General features: G+C 34.7%; 2 protein-coding genes across 3 annotated transcripts in view; one reads left to right on the top strand and one right to left on the bottom strand.

Moving 5' to 3' along the window:
- AGGF1 (angiogenic factor with G-patch and FHA domains 1) overlaps nt 1-23767 on the top strand; it is a 48491-nt gene that overhangs the window by 1585 nt on the left and 23139 nt on the right. Inside the window, exons 2-6 of the mRNA XM_077139375.1 lie at nt 2208-2307; nt 3294-3496; nt 4902-5066; nt 7402-7593; nt 15322-15652. Of these exons, the coding sequence (XP_076995490.1) occupies nt 2208-2307; nt 3294-3496; nt 4902-5066; nt 7402-7593; nt 15322-15652 (991 nt within the window). The remainder of the gene's footprint in view (nt 1-2207; nt 2308-3293; nt 3497-4901; nt 5067-7401; nt 7594-15321; nt 15653-23767) is intronic.
- ZBED3 (zinc finger BED-type containing 3) overlaps nt 11801-23767 on the bottom strand; it is a 57025-nt gene continuing 45058 nt past the window's right edge. The window contains exons 6-7 of one of the 2 annotated variants that reach the window (XR_013167161.1): nt 17895-18116; nt 11801-16406 (exon numbers count right to left, since the gene is read on the bottom strand). The gene's annotated coding sequence lies outside the window, so the exon portion shown is untranslated. Of the gene's footprint in view, nt 18117-23767 lie in introns of both variants that reach the window. The other variant, XR_013167160.1, reaches the window with a different exon arrangement.

The raw sequence follows: 23767 nt of genomic DNA, 5'->3' as shown, positions 1-23767 counted from the left end.
TAGCAAACAATTCATAAATAGTATCTTTTTACCAAAATTTCTGACTTTGATTGTCTAAATTGACTGTTTTTTCATTGACGTCTTATTTCCATTTATCTTTTCTTTACTATTGTTTTCTCTTTTTTCTACTTTTGATTTATTTTACTGTTTCCTTACTTTTTTAAGGTAGCTTAGATGATTGATTTCATTCATATATTCTGTTCCATAATAAATAATTCAGACTACAATTTTTCCTCTAAGAATCACTTTACCTATAACCCACAAATTTGCTATTTTGTGCTTTCATGATCATTTATCCTGAAATATAAACGTTTGAAAATATAACTTACTTTATTTTGCTAGCTTATTTCATTTTCAAAATGTATACTAAGGATGTTTCAGCTGTCACTTTTTTTTTCTTTTTACTTTTCAGCAGGGACATAATTTTTTTTCCAATTTGATTTGTTGGGCAGGTGCACACTCTGCCAACATGTAACTTCAAACTATTTCCACATTAAGCTGTTGCTTAGTCTTTTGTAATTTATTGGTACATTTTCTAAAACTACAAATGTAGGCTAAATATTAAAACTTTTAAACTTCCTTATGCAAATACCACTGTGTCGCCATGATTTGATGTGCGTGTTGTATAAACTGTCATGTCAACAAGACATAGAAAGGTTTCTTTTTTTGTTTCTCAACAAGTTCTTGAACATGTACAATGTGTGAGGACTGTGTTAGGAGAATACAAATATGTTGAAAATACTGGAGGAGGTGAACCAAATATGATTTAACCTTTAAAAAAAGCCTCTTGTAATTTAAGTTGTGAAAGTACTGCTTGCCATAGAGCTCCTAGAAAACAAAACACTCTTGCTAATCTTTGAAGAGTGAGCACTTTGGTTGTTGTAAGTATTTTGATAGTGGTCTAACTTGCATAGAAAGACTTTCCTGCTGATAGTAATAAATTCTCTCCACCACTCCTCCTAGTTGACTTCCATGTTTGGGATTTGGGAGTGGTGGAGTTTTGTGTTGAATTTTGTTTTATCTGGAGCAGTTTAAAAAAGAAAAAAGAAGGCTTGAGAATTGAGGATGAAGTAGTAGAAAAACATGTACAGGCTTTGGTACAAAGAACCTTGTCCTGATTATTTTCAGAATTTTCTTAAATAAAATTGGGATTAGGACAACTAATGTGTAAAGTTGTAAGGATTAATGAAATGCTGTCCAAAGCACCAGGTATAAATGTCTAGCATGTAGTGGTCCTAGCCAGAGCCAGGACTAGGGTAGGGCAGTTTAGACACCCAGAGTGTAAAATTTAAGTGGGTACTCTCAGGTCTGGACCCTGCACTTGCATGAACCCAAGAGCCTTCTTAAATTTGATACTCTCTTGCCTCATCCTAAACCCAGCCTTGGTAGTAACAAAGGATCTAATAACTTGAAAAATGCCTTGATTATCTATCTGTCTGTCTGTCTGTCTACATGTCTATATATCTATCTATGTCACTCTTAACACTTTTTTCCATTTAAGCTTTAGGTATTAAAGAAATATTTAGAGGCTTTCATGTTTATGATAGACATTGTCTCCCAGTGAGGTCTTGTCAGTCTGCTTATGTGCATGAGCATATTAGCTTATGAAGCATCCTTTCAGAGGCATTAAATGTATGAGGTACATGGAAGACAGATGCCCTTCTGAGGCACTCACCTTCTCTATTTTCTATTCCAATTATTAGGTCATAAGGCCAATAAAGAAAAATGTGCATTTAAGTATTTACATGGCATTAATATATTTAAGTGAGTAGTTAATTCAAAGTGGAAGACACTGAGGATATTAAATAATTTAATTCAATATGGATGGAAATTTACGTATTTTAGAGAGAACGGTTGATCTTTGAAAATATTAGTATAAAAGCATTCTTATTTGTTAAAAATAAAGGATCCTGTTCACAAAGTTGACCTGTTAATTTAGGTATTGATGGAGCAGTGGGACTTTAGGGTGGTCATATCTTGAAGTTTAAGGATGAAAATATCTCCTGCAAATTAAAATGTGAAAGGCAAAAGAAAGTCAGTTATTGCATTTTTAGTTTTTCTGCAAAAGAATCTAACTGTTCTTGGTACTTTTTTCCCCTAAAACTTTTACCAAGATAAGGAATTACTTACTGTGATTTCAAGAGAATGGTGTCCATTATGAGATTGGTATATGATTTGTGTTTCATAAAAGCCTTGTTTTCTTTCAGGTGGAGGAGCTCAGTAAAATACTCCATTGTGGGAGAAACGAAGATAATAAGTCTGATGTAGAAGTACAAACAGAAAACCACACTCCTTGGTCAATCTCAGGTATTCAGGTTATATAGTCAGGGTATCCTAGTGCTATTAAACTTAAGCTAATGTGAAGTTTTATATGCATTTGAAATAGACATAGGTCTAGAAAAATATGAGTACTATTACAGTGTTGAGTTCTCTCTGTCTGATTTGATATTTTCAGATAAACAATTTGCTCTTCTGGTGGAAAAAGTAGAAATGTATTGTCATTCCTGTAGACACAATGGGTATAATGTTTTCAGTGGCACATTCACTCATTAATTTTACCTGTGCAGTGAGCCATCTGTTCTCATATCTGGCCTTCCTCGTGACCAGGGCTGCATGTTTTCTTGTTGATGCGTTCTATCTAGTTAGCATCGTATGCAGTGCTGATCTGTTAGACCCTTGTCATAGTGGTGAGTGCACCGCCTTGGCCTCATCATTGTGAGGCAAAATAATTGAGCTACTGAGTTTTAATAAACTTGGACCACAAGAAGTGACCTTTTTCCATTAAGTTTTGCCTTGTTTTATTCATTGCTTAGCTAAATTACTAAACATAGCAATATTAGCCATAGTACAAATATTGGATATCTGTATATTATATATTTTAAAACGTCAACATCGTGATGAGAAATTTGACAGATCATCCCGATTTCTTGTCTTTATTTTATTGTAGTTGATAAGCAATGACATTAAAGAATTTGAGTTACTAAGTTTTTTTTTGATAGAACCCAATATATACTTATTTCTTTTTTTAAATCTTGCCATAGGAAATCCAAATCTCTTGCCTTTTGTTTTTTTTTTTTAGCTTGACAGCTGGGATAGTGAAGGTGACATTAGAATTAAAGATACACCTGCAGATTTATGTGCACTGCCAATTTTAATCTTTTAAAACATGTACAATTCTAAAAATCATGATTTGTTTGCAGTATGTGTTGTTTTGTGTTCAGTATCAATGTTTTGGAATTAAGTCCTTTTTATATACACTATTCTAATATGAAATCAATTTATTTTTGTTACAGATTATTATTATCAGACATACTATAAGGATGTTAGTCTTCCAAATAAAGCAGCTGAGCTCTCAGTTGAACAAAGTCAGGATGTAGAAACTTCTATTTTTGATTCTAAAGAACAGTCACAAATAGAAAATGTTGCTTTCACTGCCACTGACATAACAGAAAATGATAAATGTGGACAAGAGGACCATTTTGCCTCAGATTCACAGGTAATAAAATGCTAAACATGAACTGTTGATGCCTAAGAATTTGTCTTTCTTTGTTGTTTATATTCTGTAGAAATATAGACATTTTGGTCCATCACAACAAATATATACAAACATTATTATATAATTATACAAAGAATATTATGTTTTGAGAAATAAAAATTAGAACTTGTTCATATGTGTAATTGTTTTGCTGCTCTGTTCTTTTCCAAGAATTCATAATGTACATAAACAAAATCAAATTTGTCTTGACATATGTTATATATTATGACTTCAGATCAACCAGAGAACTTTGGACAGTTGTCCAGAGACGGCATTTTTATCTAAAAATTACCTACTTTAGAAACTTTAAAATAGATAAACATTTATTATTATTGATAGTATCAATCTCCACTAATTTTTTTCCCTTCAGAATCTATCATTTTGTGAATTACTGCTGTAAGGAATAGGAAGGATATCTGTTATGCTGGTTTTATTTACATTAAAAAGAAACTTTTATAATGGAAAATTTCAAACAAATACAAAAGAAGATAGTAAATAGAAAAATGAACCCCCATGTACACATCGTTCGTCAACTCATGGCCAATCTTATCTCATCTATACACCTATCCATTTCTCCCATTCCCGTGTTGTTTTATGCAAATCCCAGATATCATATCATTTCTAAAGATTTCATTGTTTACAGGGACTTTTTTTTTTTAACAACCACAACACCATTTTCACACCTTTATTTTTTTTAATGCTTTTTGTCAAATATTCTGTGGTGTTCAAATTTCCTTTAGTATTTTTTTTAGACCTTCTTTTTTGTATGCTGTATGGTGGGGTCACAGTTCATTTTTCCGTGTGAGTATCCCCTTATTGCAGCACCATTTGTTGAATTTTTTGTTTGTTTTTGTTGGTTTCTTTGTTTGGAAAGTGCATGGTTCCCTTAATATTTTTTATAAATTTGTTTTTTACAGTTTATTTATAGAATCAGAATTCCAGAATCCATACAGAGGCATCTGGTTACATGTGATACTCCTCAATTTATAGTTTTCTCTTCTACCTCTTTTCTTCTTTCCCTTTTTGAACATATAATTATTGAAGAATTTAGATCGTTTGTCTAATTTTTCAGGATCTTACATATTGTGTATTGCTTTCCGGGATATCATGCATTTATTTTAAATAACTGTTGCTCACTACCTTTTACTGTTTTCAACCTGGGTCAAAATTGATTAACTGACGTACTACTAAATTTTTTTTAAAGTAAATCAAATTGTAATAAATGGCTATCTGTTTACATTGCAAAAATTGAGGTCATATTATTTAAACATAGCTTTTAAATCTATTCATTAGTGTGAATTCTGCTAACTTTTAAACTGATAGACAGAAACTATTATTTCATTTCACTTGACTGTCTCTTACCTAGGAGCCAGCATCTGCATTGGCAGCTGAAGATACGTCCTTAGGAGGCTCATCATTAGCTGAAAGTTTGAGAGCTGCAGCAGAAGCTGCTGTATCACAGACTGGGTTTAGTTATGATGAAAATACTGGATTGTATTTTGACCACAGCACTGGTTTCTATTATGATTCTGTAAGTACCTCAGACTTTTTAATACTGTTTGATTGTGTGTTTATACCAAATATTAAGCCCTAAGCAGAAATAACAGAAACAAGAAGCTGTATTTAAAAACTGATTCAAAGTTGTTCGACAGGAGTGAAAAATTATAATATAGTTTATGAAGCTATACTTTTAAGGTTTCTAATTCAATACTGACAGGAGTGAAAAATTATAATATAGTTTATGAAGCTATACTTTTAAGGTTTCTAATTCAATACTAAGTTATTAATTATTACAGGCTAAAATTCAAAGAGGTCTAATAACCGTTTATATATAAAGTAACATAACTGAAGTGTTAAAACTTGTTTATAAAGGCAGATAATAAACTACATTGTTGTAAAAGTAGTGACAAATTTAGTAACCTAAACTAATGTTCTTTCTTGGATTTGATAATAAAGTGAAATTGTTAATTTTAGGCTTGGCGTGGAATTTTAAATATTAAAAAAAAAGTCTATGTAGCCATTTGATGCCATGAAGGGAATCTTTTCCTTGCATTCTCAGTAGCATGCTTATTATTAGTCATTGTTTTATAGTCTGTAGTTTTAAACATATCTTTTTCTTTTTCTTCTTTTAATCAATCTGTCAGCAGTGAGAACTAGGGAATTAGTGTGGAGTCAGAAATGTAATCATCCACTAAGACAGAAAAAACAGTCTTGATTTATAATAGTGTTATGGCCGCTGAAATGTGACACTTATTGGTTTCATTCAAGATTCAATGACAGTGATGATGGAACTCACATACTCATGTATTGGTCCTTGGAATTTGTAGAACATAACCCAAAATGTAACAAATGCCCCCATCCCAGTTACTGGAGCTATTGTTAACTAACTAATTTAGGAAATATAATGATGATACTAAGTATCTTATTTAAGAGGAGAAATTTCATTAGCTTCTCAGTCTACACTTTTATAGACTTTGGTCTTTGTGAAGAGAGGGTTTTCTCTCAGGAGTTTGCTAATTCAGAATACTAATTTAATACTCAGAATATAAATGTTTAAACTCTTGTCACCAAAGGGAGTAACCGTTACTTATTTGGTTTCTACAGAAATACAGCATTTCTAATACATGACATTAGTCTTTGTTATTCTACTTTCTTTTTGTATCTTTCCTCCTGACATCTTTTCTGAAAATGATTAGTTACATTCTGCAGGCTATATTTCTCAGTGACCTAGGGATATTTTTTGCCATTTTTATTGTTCTAGATTTCACTTTAATTAAGTAAAAAATGTCTTGTATTTGTGAAAAATGTCTATATTTTGTACCGACAGACATAACATTTTAAAAGTTTGAGTTATAAGTGCTTCATTATCACCAGAAAGAAATAAAAACTAGAAAGCTTCCATTCAGTTTCTTAGATAAGAGAAAACTAGTGAGAATTCTAAATATTTTTGTAAGAACTCTGCCAAATGCATGGTTAAAGATAATTGACAACAATAGTATTAACAGTTAGAAAAATAAATTATTCTTTTTCAGGAAGTTGTAGTTGCTCAATCTCAGTACATCATAAGATGTTTCCAGGTCTGGTCTGCATGGATTTATGATGTAAATAAAATATAGAATGTTCAATTAAATCTTGGTTATGGAGTACTGGCCAATATCTAATAAATGCAGGTGATTACATAATTTTATCTTCCTAGTTTTTAATCCATAATTGCCAAAATTAATTTTTGCATGGTTGTTTTACTTATAAATTTTATTTAATTACTTTACTATATAATTAATTAGTGAACAATTTTTTATTGATTTCTTTATGTGGAATGTTACATGATGTTTATGAGCTTAACTTTTTTATTTTCAAATGTTTCTTCAGTGACTTTCAGTAATATATGTAAAAGGCATATATTTGTTGTATGACATTGAGAGGAAGGTTTTAAGGTTTATACTACCAAACAGTTGTCATGTAATCATTGAGGATGATGAATCTGGAATTAATTTTAAATGGTTAGCTTTTTTTTTGATGCATGTGTTAGGTTTTGTGCTTTCATAAAGGTTTCTACTTATAATTTTTAATATATTGAATTGAATCATATGAAATTGCTGTTCATAAAAGTAAAAAATGGTCAAATATTGGCAGTTTCATATGAATCAATTTAATATTCGATTTATATATTTTTCACATTAGGAAAATTAGAGCAGATATTGAATAGTAAAGTATTTTGGAAAATTACAAGCATTCTTTAATCTGTTATCTTCAGAAAACATAATTCTGAAACATTTACTCTGAATATATTTGGAATTTTTATGTTTGTTTTTCTATTTTATTTTATCTTGCATGAATACAATTTATTATTTTCTTGACCTTGAAAGGAAAATCAACTATATTATGATCCTTCCACTGGAATTTATTACTACTGTGATGTGGAAAGCGGTCGATATCAGTTTCATTCTCGAGTAGACTTGCAGTCTTATCAGACTTCTAGTACGAAACAAAGTAATAAAGATAAAAAATTGAAGAAGAAAAGGAAGGATCCAGATTCTTCTGCAACAAATGAGGAAAAGGTAATGTCTTCATATATATTTTTTAAACATACATTATGGTGGTAACATGGTAATTAAGCCAAAATTTTTGATAAAACTGGAAATCATTTGTAAATCTGTATTTCAAGCATAGTCATTAAAATACCAAGATTTCAGAATCTATCAAGGAGTATCCACATGGGACAAGCATGGACTTTTTCATAAATTCTCAGTCACTAGAACACATTTCTTAAAACTTAAAGGGGGTAGTTTTAGGGCAGATAAAATATTATTGTGTTGCATACTTTGGGAGAACTTCAAGACCCTCAATTGATAATTCAACATTAGTGCGCAATTCACAGTAAAATATCCCCATTTATAAAGAGACAGAAAGGTTCAACTTCCTTAGTTGTGATGAGCCACTTTTTGCCTCTTCTTTTAGCAAGCATTAAAAAAGCTTCATTGCTGACAAATATAGAGTGAAGTATATATTTGTTATAAGCCTAAATTGGTAGAATCTTTTTGGAAAACAGGCGAAAACCATAAAGAAGTTTTTCTTTAATTGAAAAATCTCACTTCTAACCATAATTAAAAAAAGAAAGAAAACTCTGAAGTTCACATATGGAAGTAGGATTCTGTTAGATTTATTTTCTGTTCTCTGATTTGTTTCTGTTTCTCTTATTTTTTTTTGACACTGTGTAGGAAGAGAATAGTGTATGGCTAAAATACTAAATTTGATTTTTCTTTTTGCTTTCAAGACGTCTTTTGTAATTACTCATACCTGTTACTGTTGGTTGGACTGTTTGTTTGAAGGGATAGTTGCAAAAGCATTTCTCAGCAATGAAAAAATTACGTGTAGGGGTCCTCAAATGACCTTCCTTGACAAAGTAGAGGATGAAAATTGAAAGAGTTCTGTGATGTTTCGTCCATCCTGGCTCTCTTAACTGTTCATCTTGCCATCCTTCCCTGAAAATATGTGAACTCCAAGACAGGAACTCAAGAAAAATTGTTATGAAATTTTGAGAACTCTCCAAAAGCTCTAAAAGGTAGCTGTGAAGGATGAAAGAACACTTAAAGCATTCCCATCATTTTCTTTCTTTCTTTCCATTTCTGTTGTTCGTTTGTTGTGGATTTACAGAAAAGTCATGCATCAAGTACAGGGTTCTCATATACCACCTTGTTATTAATACCTTGCTTTGGTGTGATACATTTGTTACACTTGATGAAAGCACATTTTTGTAATTGTACTGTTAACAATAGTCCATGGCTTAACTTTTGGTTCACTGTGTCACACAGTTACGTGGTGTTTTGTTTTGTTTTTTAATTTTTATTCTTGTAACATATATAATCTAAAATTTCCCCATTTAACCACACTTAAATATATAATTCAGCACTGTTAACTATGTTCATAGTGTTGTGCTACCGTAACCACCATCTGTTACCAAGGTTTTTCCATCATCCCAAGTAGAAACTTTGAACATTTTAAGCCTTAACTCCCTGTTCCTTAACCTCTACCCCATCCACTGGTAATGTCTTTTCTAGATTCTTACTCTATGCATTTGCTTATTCTAATTATTTCCTGTCTTTGAATATTTGTCCTTTTGTGTCTGGCTTATTTCACTCAACACGATGTCCTCAGGGTTCATCCATGTTGTTACATGTATGAGGACTTCATCCCTTTCTTTGGCTGACAAGTATTTCATTGTCTGTATATACCACATTCTGTTTATCCGTTCTTTAGTTAATGGACACTTGGGTTACTTCCATCTTTCGGTAATTGTGAATAATGCATATTGAGAATCTTTTTTCTTAAAAATCTTTGTCTATTATGATCCAGTCTGGTAGAAGACCAGATATTTCCTGGAATTTTATCCCCTCCCTTTGGCTGGGCCATCATTTCCTGTTTCTTTGTTCATCTTACAATCTTTTATTGTAAATTGTTCATTTTAATGTTTTAAAGTTAACTCTGAAATTTGTTACCTGAGACGTCTGTTTCTTGAGTTGATAACTAGCTGATGACATGACAGATTTTTTTGACTGTCAGGGGCTACCCAAACCAAGGAAACCTATGCCCAGCACACCTTGCACCATCTTTGCATATTGGATTTGCAGTTGGCTGTTGCTGTCCGTCAGTTTAGCCCTTCTGTTAGGATGGCCAGCCCAAGGCAAATATTAAATGCTGGATCGTCCTTGTCTTTTCTCTTGTCTTAGGTTCGTGTTTACTAGTGGCCTTAGGAGTTCCTCTGTTTTCAGGAGTTTGAATATCCCTCCCTCTCCCAAGTGTTGTATTTTAGGTTTTAAGGCAGCTAAGCCTTTGCCAAGACTGTCTGCCAAGTTACTGCTTTCCTCCTCTGGAGGTACTTTTGCCTGGAGGACAAATTCCGGGAGGGCGTGCACTGCCAGGGAAGAGTTTTCCAAGTCAGCTATAACAAGCCCAGGGACCTAAAGGGAGCACAGGCAATCTCCAAACTACCCTGGGGTAAAGGATGAGGGAGGGGCCAGAAGGGGCATCAGGAGCTCATTCCATGGCTCCTCAAAGCTGTGTTTTGTTGACTCAGCACCTGCCCAAATTATGCAGCCCTTCAACTGTCCTCTGCAGCTCTGAGGAGGTTGAAACAATGGCCGCCCTCAGACCCAGGCCCCCAGCAATCTAAAGTAGCTAATCAAAAGCCCTGATAGGCCTACGTCCTCCCTGTATCTTGGGGAACTGGATTCATTTTCCTTTCTGGCACCAGCAGGCCATGCCAGAGGCCACATCCCACTGCTGCCTACTGTGGATAGGGGGTTGATGCTGATAACCACCATGCAGAGACCATTTTACTGGTATGTATGGTAATTTACCAGCCTTTTCCTCCTGCTTTACAGTGTTCTGCTGGATTCCAGAGTTTTGAAATAATTGATTTAGACAGTTCCTGCCTATTTATAGTTGTTCAGGTCAAGGGACTGATCCAGAACCTTTCTCTTCTGCCATCTTCGCACTATCCTCTTTTTATCTTTTAATAAGAGCTTATTTAACATTCTGGACCAGCAAATAGTTTTTTAAAAGTAGCACCTGTGGGGATTTTACTTATTTTTCCCTTGCATATGTTGTCCTATAAGCATTAGCAGTAATAAAATATACAAGATTGGAAACTTTTATTTTCAGTATGTATGTATACAGAAACATTTTGCTGTTATTCACTGTGGCTTGTAAAGCACCATATAGATATTTAGTTCCTTGCCCTGTTCTTGTCCTCGGTGTGTGTTTGTATTACTGGAAGCATATACAGTTTGTTAAGCTGAATGTTTGGCCAGTCTCCAAGCTGAATTTATGCCACTATTAAAAGTATGTGTTTAAGATATGCTCATATTTTATAAAATAACAGAAAGTATATAGATTTACTTCATCATGTTGCTCTCAGGGGGAAAAAAATTTCATGGTGTGTTATAAACCAGAGGAAAAAGAGGAAAGTAACTGTTTCTAAGGTAAAAATAATAGCTTTGTTTGCTGATCACAAGGTATGCCAAACACACATGTATAGTAAATTAATAATAAAAGTCTTAAGCCAGATAAGTTGGAATTTTAGCATAAAAGAGATGTAACTGATTCATCAAGCTATTTTAGTTTATAAGCTGCTGGAATGTAAGATACCAGAAACAAGACAGCTTTTAAAAAGGAAATTTAGGTTGCAGGTTTATAATTCTAAGGCCATGAAAATGTCCAAATTAAGGCAAGGCTCCAAACTAAGGCATTCAGGTAGTTAGTTACCTTGGCTCAAGAAGGCCAATGATGTTTAGGGTTTCTGTCTCAGCTGGAAAGGCATGTAGTGACATCTGCTAGCTTTCTCTCCAGGCTTATTCATCAGCCTCCCCAGAGGTGTTTTCCTTATGCATTTCCAAAGGCTTTGTGGGTTCTATTGATTCTTGTGGCTCTGAGCTTTTTCCCAAATGGTTCCCTCTTAAATGGAACCATTCTAGTCAGCAATCCCACCCTTTCAAGGTGGGGACACACCTCCATGTAAACCATCTAATCAAAAGTTAACACCCACAATTGGGTAGGTCACATCTCCTCGGAAACAGTAAAAAAGATCTCACCCAGCAATATTGAATAAGGATTTAAAACTTATGTAATAGAATTAAATTGATGTTTTATTGAACTATTAAGGTGATATTTTATATTAACTAATGTCACTAAATGATGTTATCATTAAAATGATAATATTTGTATATAGTGGATTAGTTCAAATTAATTTCTCCTTTTTTTTGCTTAAAAATTTTTTTTATTAGAGAATTTGTAGGTTTACAGAGAAATCATGTGGAAAATACAGAGTTCTCATATACTCCACTATTATTAACTCCTTGCATTAATGTGGTACATTTGTTACAACTGATGAAAAAGAATTATTCTAATTGTACTTTTAACTATAGTCCATAGTTTACAATAGGATTCACTGTGTTGTACAGTCCTATAGATTTTGCTTTTAAAAAATTTTTATTTTAGTAACATTTATTCAAATTTCCCCTTTAAACCCATTCAGATATATATAATTCAGTGCTGTTGATTACACTGACAATGTTGTGCTACCATCACTACCATCCATTAAACTTTTTCATCACCCCAAACAGAAATTCTGTATAATTTAAGCATTAACTTCCCATTTCCTATCCACACAATTGTCTTTGTTAATCTGTATTCTAATGTCTGACTATGAATTTGCTTAATTATTTCATATCAGTGTGATTACTAGAAAATTTAAAATTATAAATATGGCTTGCATTATATTTTTATGGGACAGCCTTGGTCGGGCTGTTAAGTGATCCAGACAACAGGAGATAAGGGCCTGGACTGGAACTGTTAGGGCATTGGGAATAGATAAGGGGACATTTTGGGATAAATCTTAGGTAGATTTCATAGTGCTTGTAATTGATTCCATGTGGTTATAAAGGGAGGTATCAATGATAACGATAGAATTTTTAATTTGATTGTCAGTGGATGGTAATATCATTAACCAAAAAAGAAAATGAGAGGAAGATGGGATACAAATAATAACTTTATTTTGAGTTTGTGATTCCTGTGGGAAACAGGAAATTCATGGACTGCATTTTGATAGAAGGTTAGGCTATTTATATAGACTTGGGTGTTGTCCACAGTGAGATGGTTGTTGAAACTGTGGGAATGGTGAAATGTTTGGGAGAGCATTAAATGCAAGGAGAAGAGAAGGCTGAGAGTGAAATATAGAGGATACCTCCATTTATGGGACCAGGTCAATAAGATCTAAAACTGACTATGTCATTCTTTCAAATAATATTTAGGAAATAATTTCTAAAGAAAAAATTGGGATATCAGAATGGTTTACTAATACTAAAACTAGTAAAGATATTAAGTCAGCTAGATTTTCAGTTTTTTTAGCTGCTGGATTCTAAAAGCATGCAAGTTTTGTTCTCTGCTCACTATTTCTCTAGCGTCTCTCAAGGAAGCACTTTCTATTTCAGTGGAAAGAACTCTGGGCTTAAAGTTAGGAGAACTGAGTTACATTTGTAGTTCTGCCACTAGCATGTTTGCGAATTGGTAGTTCAAATTACCTCTCTGTACCTCAATATTTTTATTTGTAGAATGAGCTATTTGGACTAGATTGGAGTCTTCAGATTTTTATTTAAGAAATGGACCTTTTTCCCTTTTAGTTGAGATCTTTCCTGGCACCCAGTGTATAAGTATATAAAGCAGGTAAGAGGCACTTCTCAGGTTGTAGAGGGGCATACAGTGGAAAATGCTACTCATGCTTCCTTTCCTACTGAGAACACCTGAGGCTCCTCCTTTGAACTCTGGGACACTAAAGAACATTAAGTGGTCTACTAATCTGTAGGTGCCCTTGTGTCTGTAGCATTTTGTTCTCCTTAGCATTTTAAAGGGAACATGACTAGGCTTGTCCTTTGAGTTGTGTGGAGGTAAGCAGTTGACTGAATATCTGCACTACATTGCTTTCCTTTTCCCTTGTGGCAGATAGTTCAAATAGGGGGCTTTGAATGCTTGGGCTTTAGTTTAGCTAAACAGTGTTTTGATTTATTTTCTGATGCGAGACCCTTACCTTATTGTGAACAAGTAACAGATTTAAGGACCAGCACTTCAAATAGCATCTGGCCACTATAACTGTCAGAGAATTGATACACTAATTTTTTTTTTTTAATATTGTATCTTTAGGCAGTGCGTACCATGTTGTATTTTAGAAAAGCAAAAGCTTGTTTCCTTATCAAGAAAATATACTCCTTGGAAATACAGATTGAGAGAAGATTAAATGAATATCATTGACCATCCATGTGTTTTAGCTGATGAAAAGATGTTCTTGTCTTTGTCTTGTCTTTGTTATTTTAGAAATTGCCTTTTTTTTTTTGACATGGGCAGGCTCCGGGAACTGGACCAGCTCTCTGGCATGGCAGGCGAGAACTCTGCCACTGAGCCACAGAAATTGACTTTTTTTGCCATAATCATGTTAAGCATAAAAGACTATTTATTTTGTGCAAGTGAGTTAGAAGTCATAAGCTTTTGATCTTTTTTGTTAGAAATGTACAGTGCTTTTATTTTATAGGACATTTAGAGAGGTAGGGGGAATAGTTCACATCACAAAACTGAGAGGTTATTTAAATCATTTACCAGATACAACAGACCTTAGCTTTCACCTGATCCAGACACAGAACTCATTCCAACTTTCTATTTGGTTTCTTACTCTAAAACAGAAAATGATGTCCTCCTCAGAATATTTGAGATTAATGAGGCCATCAGCATTATGAAACTGTATAAAATTATTGAATAAAAAAGGAATTATTCTTTTACCCTTTGATTAATCTTGATTTTCAAAAAGTTAAAATGACAAAATGGGTAGGTGTCTTGATGCCACAGATATGATAACCATGTGCACTTATTTAAGTGAAAATAACACCATTTTCCTACTTTGCTTATGAACAAAAATTCCTTTTTAAAATTTTTGTGTTGGTTCTAAAGTGAGTACATTGAGAGCAAAAGTATGTAAGTTCTGTAGAATATTGCAAGGCCAGGTCATGAAAATATGCAAGCAAAGGTTTATATGCCAGTCTTAATTTGATTATGTCATACAAACATGACATTTTATTTTAGCACTTAATCTCTGAAAGATGTTTTTCTAGGTTTCATTGGTGTTTAGGTAACTTAATTGCTTACTTTATTAGAGTGTGTTGACTCATTCCATTAGGTGCCATTTAGTAAAATACCATTTCACTATAATAATTATACAATAATATAAATATTACTATCCTTTCAAAAATACACCATGCAGTGTATTGATTCCCCATCCCAAGCGTTGACCCTGTGTTGGTACTACGTTTATTACAGCAATGAAACATTATAAAATGATTTTTTATTTATAAAATAATCTTTTTTTCTTGGTTACTTGTTCAGTAATTATTTTGGCTTCTTACTCAGTGACTGACTTCCTCCAGTGTAAGCATCCCAAGAAAACTGGACGGAAGAATTTTCTTGACATAACCTCAGAAATTATACAGTTATTTCTCTTTCTTTGTTTCCAAACGAATCATTACGGTTAGCCTTAGTTCAAGGAGAGGGTATATAGACAGCAGTTTTCTACAAAAGAAGTGTCATAGAATTTTGTGAGCATGTTTTAAAACGGCACATGATTTTTCATTCTATCTTCTAAACCTTTTTATTAATTCATTATAACACGTAGGATAAAACATTATAAAATATGTGATGTTTAAGATTGTTCTCCTTTGTTCTCACCCTACCCATCCTCCCCTTTCCAGGATTTAAATTCAGAAGATCAAAAACCGTCCATCGTTGACCATGTAAACTGCAATGAGGGCGATTTTGGAAATGTGAAAAAGAAAGCCAAAATAGACATTCATTATAAAAATAGTCCCCCAAAGTTCACTGTTCCAGCTGGTGGAAATACTATAGAATCTTCTCATAATGAAACTAGCTATAATTCAAATTCATTTAAAGTTGAAAAAATCATAGAGACTGATAGTGAGCCAGAAGAAGGTGAAATTACAGACTCTCAGACTGAGGACAGTTATAATGAAGACAGTACCAGTGAAGACAGTGTAACAGCAGAAGATACTGAGGATGAAGGTGGTGAGTGAATAATCATTATTTAATTTTAAATAAATAACCCAATCTGATCATCGTAAAAGAGCAAAGCAGTTAGTGACTTATATAGTATATCTGCAAAAAAGTAATGTCAATTGGAATAGTTTAAAATGGATTAAATTAATAATGACATTAAAAATATTCTTTTTTAGATAATTGACTGTAAATACATGAATAATACTTATACTTTAAGAAAGTTTCATTGTATTGAATGGCCTACTCAGTAGAACACAAAATAAAGCTATCTAGTTCTAATCCGAAATATATTATTAAGCCTGATTTAGTGGGTTAAATATTTATCCTCTACTTTTGTAATGGGGATATAGAGGAGAAGGCAGATGCCTTTATTACTCATTTGTATTTTAGATCCTTTAGGAAGTAAAAAGTGGAGTTAGAAACCAAAGATAGAATAGTACTGGTGTTTATATCTACTGATGTTATTATCTTTACCAGAAATCTTTATTTCTTTATTCAGCTTCCATCTGTTGTCTTCTGCCCTTTCCTTTCAGCCAGCAGAAATCCCTTTAGGTCTGGTAGTAATGAACTTCTTTAGCTTTTGTTCACCTGGAAATGTCTTAATCTCTCCCTCATTTTTTTTTTATTTTTGAAATATTTATACAAAACAGTAAATTTCAAAGTGCATTTCAACGAGTAGTTTAGAACAGATTTCACAGTCTGGTATGAATTACAGTTCTACAATTTCAGGATTTTCCTTCTAGCTGCTCCAAAACACTGGAAGCTAAAAAGAAATGTCAATATAATGACTCAGTACTCATACTCATTTGTTAAATTCTAACTTCTATGTTATAACTCTTCCTTTTCCTTTGATCCTTCTCCCAGTCTTTAGGGATATTTGGGCTATGCCCATTTTAACTTTTTTCATGTTGAAAAGGGGTGTGATAATAAGAGATGGGAGTGGAACTAGTTGATGTTCTTAGACGTACTGGCACCTCTAGGTTTCAGGACCTATCTGGCCTTATGAACAAACCGTCTAAAGGTTTTAGGTTTCTGAAAAGTAAACCTCATGCATGCAACTTTTGTAGGATCTCAGATAGAGTCCTGGGTATTCTTTTGGGTTAGCAGGAATGGTTGGGGATTGACAAACTATGGTAATTAGCAGTATCTCCCTGAAGCTTGCATAAGAGCAGCCTCCAGAATAGCCTCTCAACTCTACTTGAATTGTCTTACCACTGATCCCTTATTTTGTTACATTTCTTTTCCCCATTTTGGTTAGAAAGGCAATATCAGTCCCACAGTGCCAAGCCAGGCTCAACCCTGGGACTCATATTCCCCATTTGTCGGGGAGACTTTCACCCCAGGACATCTGTCTCTCATAGTGGGGAGAGTAATGATTTTCCTTGCAGAGTTGGGATTTAGAGAGAGGCCACATGTGAACAACAGAAGAGGTTCTCTGGGGGTAAATCTTAGGCATAATTATAGCTAGGCTTAGCTTCTCCACTACAGAAATAAGTTTCTTAAGAGCAGACCTCAAGATCAGGGGCTTGACCTCTTAACTTGGGAGTTGCTAGTGTTTGAGAGAGTATCTGGGATTTCCCAGGTAGGAAAGTTGAATAGTTCCATGTTTTTTCTTCAGTCCCTCAAGGGACTTTGCCTGTACTTTTTAATTACATGCCCAACATGTTCTGGAATATATCTGAGTATTACATTCAACTATACAGAATTACAAGCCCTCGTTGCCATTCTGGGCTCCATATGTTTGGGATGTTTAAATGAACTATCCAGACAGGTTGAGTTAGATTGTATGCTATAGAAACTTTAGGTTTGGACAAAATAAAGCTCTCTTCCTTTGGTCTAATACGGTAGGTGCAGTTCTAAAATACAGTCATCCTTTACCCTATATTCTGATTTGCCTTAGTCCCAACCAGATCAGCTTCATTCTTATATCTAATTGAAGCCTAATCTTTTTTAGTTTCTTTAACAGTTGTATGTAGCAGTCCTGTTCAGAGTTACAGAACTCCAACTCTCAATCTTAGGTGTCACACAAGTATCCAAATTTCCAGTGAAATACCAGTTACGCACATATAGCATAGCATCTCAGAATCTAAAAATAGCACTTAAAGCCAGGGGATAAATGTGACCGTTTTAAGAGCTTATGGTCTAGGCCCTAATTTTCTTATACATATTCTCTAGAAAACCATACAGTGTTTGTCCTTTTGTTTGTTTCTGGCTTATTTCGCACAACACAATGTCTTTAAGGTTCATTCACCTTATCTGCCTCACTATTTCGTTCAGTTTTCAAGCCGCACGATGTTCCATTATATGTATACACTCCAGTTTGCCTTTCTGCTTGTCAGTCATTGTGCCCTTCTGCCACCTGCGTCCATTGTGCATCATGGGTAATGTTCAAATAAACAGTCTGTGACTCACGGTATCCTCACTTAGTTGTGTAATCATCATCACGCTCAATTGTAGATAGTTTTATATTGCTCTAAAAAGAAAAATAACAGATAAGCACACTGTTACCAAATAGAAAATCCGAACCTTCTCTTAACTCTTATCCCTCCATTGCCACCCCCACCCCTGCCCCCAGTTTTGTTTTTTTTTTTACCCTAGTATTGCTGTGGTACTGATGTCTTCCTGTTAAAAATAGGCCATACTGGCATGCCATGCCAGAGACCCAGGTTTGATTCCTGGTGTCTGCCCGTGCAAAAAATAGGCCATAGTTTGGGAGAAGTAATATGGGACTATTAACCGTTACCACTGGGGAAACCCCTGATGCTGTGTCAAACATTAGGGACATCCAAATCAATAGGCCAAACCCGTGATCTTGAGGCTTGCTTTGAGGTTTATGTATGTAGTGAAGAAGCTTAGCCTATCTATAGGTATGTCTAAGAGTTACCTCCGTAGGACCTCTTTTGTTGCTCAGATGTGGCCCCGCTCTAAGTCCAACTTGCAAGTGAAATCATTGCCCTCCCTCCTATGTGGGATATGACATCCAGGGGTAAGAGTCTCCCTGGCAGCATGGGAGATAACTCCCATGAGCCCGGCCCTGACACTGTGAGATCGACAATGCCATCCTTACTGAAAGGGGCAAAAAATAAGGTATCAGTGGCTGAAGGAGTTCACATAGAGTCAGGAGGCTACTCTGGAGGCCACTCTTACATAAACTTCAGTTAAATATTGCTACGTATCATAGCTTGCCAGACCCCAACCAGAACCATTCCTGCCAATCCTAAGAACAGCTAGGGCAAGCTATAATATTCTACAAAGGTTCCTTGCACTAGGATAACTTTCCAGAAACCCACAACCTCCAGATGGGTCCCTGGACCAGGTAGGTCCTGAAATACAGAGGAGCCAACCTCTCCAGAACATCAACTAGTCCCATCCCCCTATCCCATATTATTGACATCCCCTTCCAACATGAAAAAGTTAGAATGGACATATCCCAAATACTCCTAAAGAGTGGGAGAAAGATCAAAGGTGATGGTGGAATTATGCAGAGAAGGTAGGGTTTAACAAATGAGTATGACTGCGAATCAGTACATTGATATTTCTTTTAGTCTCCAGTATCTTAGAGCAGCCGGAAATAAAAACCTAAAATTGTGGAATTAAAACCCATACCAACTCTGGGGCGGGCCGCGGTGGCTCAGCGGGCAAAGTGCTTGCCTGCCATGCCGGAGGACCTCGGTTCGATTCCCGGCCCCAGCCCATGTAAAAAACAAACAAACAAACAAAATACAATAAAACAAGAAAATGTTTAAAGATGTTTCCCTTTCTTCCTCCCTTCCTTCCTTCCTTCTCTCTGTCTTTCCTTCCCTTCCTCCCTCTAAAAAAAAAAAAAAAAAAAAAAAAAAACCCATACCAACTCTGAAATCTGTTCTACAACTGATTGTTGCAATGTACTTTGAAATTTATTTCTTTTTTTGTATATATGTTATTTTCACAAAAAAAGGCAATTGTGATGATAAATGCATAGCTATATGATGATATTGTGAGCCATTTATTGTATACTTTGGATAATTGCATGGTATGTGAATATATAATATATATCATTAAAAAATAAAAATTTTTTTGATTAAAAAAATAGATCGTAACATGCAATAGTAGTTTTCTCCCTATATCTCTCTATTTACTCTTTTTACAAGATTCATATCTTTGAAATGGTTCATGGAAAAACTTTTGTAATGTTACTCAGTGAGATACATGGCTCTATACAACCCCTTTCAATTATGTTCACCTCCACTATGGCAATATTACTTATAAACCCACTAATGAACTACCATCACTTCTATCCATTCCCATACATTTACGTTCAGCCTGTTGAATGCCAAGATAGAGAATTCTGAAAACTGCCAAGAATTCGGTAACCGTTGCCCTATCTCTAGCTTCTGTTTATCTCTAGGTCCCCTATATTCTACAGTATAAGTCTCTGAGTTTACCTTTACCAGAGTCGTATTAGCAAAATCATTCAGTGTCTATCCATTTGTGTCTAACTCGTTTCACTCAGCATTACAACCTTAAGGTTTTTATCCATGTTGCCATATGCTTCAGGACCTCATTTGGTCTTACCTACTGCACAATACTCCATTGAATGTATATACCACATTTTGTTTATCTGCTCTTCTGTTGATGGGCACTTGGATTGTTTCTACCTTTTGGCAGTTGTGCATAATTCCACTATGAACATCAGAGTGCAAGTGTTTATTCATGTCACTGCTTTCGGCTCTTCTGGGTATATACCAAGTAGTGGTATTGCTGGGTCATAGGCCAGTTCAAAATTTAGTTTCCTAAGGATCTGCCCAACTGTCTTCCATAGCAGCTATACCATTATATATTCCTACTAGCAGTGCATAAGTGTCCCAATTTCTTCATGTCCTCTCCAACATTTGTAATTTCCTGTTTGTTTAATAGCAGCCAGTCTTATAGGTGTGAGGTGATATCTCATTGTAGTTTTGATCTGCATTTCCCTTTTAGCTAATGAAAATGAGCTTCTCTTCATGTGCTTTTGAGCCATTTGTTTTTGCTCTTCAGAAGAAAGCCTGTTCATATCTTTAGCCCTTGTTATAATTGGGTTGTTTGCTCTTTTGTTGTTGAGTTGTATGATTTCTCTATGTATACAGGATATGAAACCTTTATCCAATGTGTGATTTCTGAATGTTTTCTCCCATTGAGTTGGCTGCCTTGTCACCTTTTTGACAAAGTTTTTGAGGCACAAAAGTATTTGATTTTGAGGAGTTCCCATTTATCTATTTTTTATTTTGTTGCTTATGTTTTGGGTGTAAAATTTAGGAAGCTACCTCCTATTACTAGGTCTTGAAGATGTTTCCCTATATTTTCTTCTAGGAGCTTTGCTGTACAGATTCTTATCTCTAGGCGTTTGCTCTACTTTGAGTTAATTTTTGTATAGAGTGTAAGATAAGGGTCCTCTTTCATTCTTTTGGCTATTGGTATCCAGTTCTCCCATGCCTATTTATTGAAAAGACTATTTTGTCCCAGTTTAGTGGATTGGGGGGCCTTGTCAGAAATCAGTTGACCATAGATTTGGTGGTCTATTTTTGCACTCTCGGTTCAATTCCATTGGCTAATACTTCTATCTTTGTGCTGGTACCATACTGTTTTGACCACTGTGGCTTTATAGTAAGTTTTAAAATCAGGAAGTGTCGATCCTCACACTTCATTCTTCTTTTCTAGGATGCTTTTAGTTATTTGGCCTCTCTTTTCCTTCCAGATGAATTTGGTAACTAGCTTTTCCAAATCTTCAGAGTACATTGTTGGAGTTTTGATTGATACTGCATTGAATCTATAGATCAATTTGGGTAAAATTGACATCTTAACTATATTTAACCTTCCTATCCATGATAGGAAGGTTGTAATCTTTTGTTGCAATCTGGATACCATGATACTTTAATACTTATTGCTAGAATTTAGAGCTTAAGTTATCTGTTCCTTAAGTTTGTATCCTGCTAAATAGGTGGGGGTATCTTTCCACCTATTTAGATCTTTGATTTCTTTTAGCAATGTTATGTAGTTTTCTGTGTATAAGTCCTTTATATCTTTGGTTAAGTTCATTCCTAGATACTTGATTCTTTTAGTTGCTATTTTGAATGGACTTTTTACCTTAATTGACTCCTCCATTAGTTCATTACTTGTATATAGAAACATTACTGATTTTTGCATTACATTAATTTTTCATCCCACCATCTTGCTGTTTATTAATTCAAGTAATTTTGATATAGATTTCTCAGGATTTTGAAAGTATAGTATCATTTTGTCTGCAAATAATGATAGTTTTACTTCTTCCTTTTGAATTTGGATGCCTTTTCTTTCCTTCTCCTGCCTGATTGCTAAGCTAGAACTTCTAGGAAAATGTTGAATTATAGTGACAGAGGGCATCCTTATCGCATTCCCAATAGGAACCTGTCAGTCTCTCTCCATTGAATACAATGGTCACTGTGGGTTTGTCATATATGCCATTTATCATATTGAGGACATTACCTTTGATTCCCTACCTTTTGAAGTGTTTTTATCAGAAAAGAATGTTGAATTTTGGGAATGCTTTTTCAGTATGAATCAAGATGATCATGTGATTTTTTTCCCTTTTGCTTTTTTATGTGCTGTATTACATGAATTGATATTCTTGTTTTGAACCATCGTTTCATTCCTGGTATAAACCCCACTTGATCATGGTGTATACTTCTTTTAATGTGTTGTTGAATTTGATTTCCTAGTATTCTATTGAGAATTTTTGCATCTATACTTGTTAGGGAGATTGGCTTGCAATTTTCCTTTATTATAGCATCTTTACCTGGTTTTGGTATTAAGGTGATGTTAGCTTCATAAAATGAGTTAGGTAGTGTTCTTTTTTCCTCAACTTTTTGGAAAGTTTTGAGCAGGATTGGTGTTCTTTTTGGAATGTTTGATAAAATTTCCCCCTCTAGAGAATTTTTTATTTCTGTTTCTGTGGTATTTAGCTCTGTTCCCTTTTCATGATTTCTCTCTCTTTATTGATATTCTGTTTGTCTTCATCTGTTGTTTTCCTAATGTCTTTTAGGTCTTTGTCCATGATTTCCTCTAGCTCTTTGAATATATTAAATACCACTTTTAGAAGTCTTTGTCTACTGCGTCTCCCAGGTCTGGTCCTCTTTGTTGATGGTTCTGATGCTTTAATCTTCTCCTTTGTATGGGCCATTACTTGCTGTTTCTTTGTATGTTTTGTAATCTTTTGTTGCAACCTGATATCATGATACTTTAATACTTATTGCTAGAATTTAGAGCTTGAGTTATCTGTTCCTTAAGTTTGTATCCTGCTAACATTATGACAGATTTCCTTGAATGCCTAGAGCTAAGAATCATAAATAAAGGGCAAAATGATAACACCTTTTCCAGTCTTTGCAGATTGACCTGTTTGAATGTTCTCCTTCAGAATTTAGCCATGTAATGAGTTTAGAGAACAGCCTGAAGCCAAAATTTAGGGACCCCTTGGTCTTTTCTGCCCGTGCATCTTGTTCTGGCTATGGAATTCCTATGGTCCTAAAAATTCCCCCATTTACACATACAAATGACCTCTTTTTCCCCAGGAAAGTTTCATCATGGTCCCAGGTGGTATACTCTATGTCCCATGTCCTTTGCTCAGGCAGCTGTGAACTGACTCTACAACATTTGTAGAAGAATGCTGTGAGCTACCTCTAGGTGCAGGGCATATTCTGGGATGTGTCCTACTCTTCCTCACTTTTCAGTCCTTCAGGCTGCCCCCAGACAGATTGGCACAGATACATGTGCACTGTAGTTTGTGCACAGAGATTACTCTGTTCCCTTTGGAACTGGGACCAAGGGCTCCACACTGGGAGCGAATGGGCCAGCAAGGGCATTGGGGGATCCTGCCAGTTTTAAGTTGCCTTTTTCTTGACTCAGCACTAACCTTGCTACTGCAATCATTTAACTGTTTTTAGGAGTTTTGAGGAAGATGTTTTTTTCCTGTTGTGTTGTTGTTCAGAACTTCTGTGGACTGGAGATGGAGCCCTGGAGCATCTCACTTCATCATCTTGATTGCGCAAGCTCCTCTAAATGTCAGATTGTCCTTAAAAAATATAGTTCATGAATTTAGCTACTTAGGCATCATGGTACATCTAATATTTACTT

The sequence above is a fragment of the Tamandua tetradactyla genome, chromosome 21, assembly GCF_023851605.1.
Source record: "Tamandua tetradactyla isolate mTamTet1 chromosome 21, mTamTet1.pri, whole genome shotgun sequence".
Lineage (NCBI taxonomy): Eukaryota > Metazoa > Chordata > Mammalia > Pilosa > Myrmecophagidae > Tamandua > Tamandua tetradactyla.
This window is presented reverse-complemented; position numbering and strand designations above follow the sequence as displayed.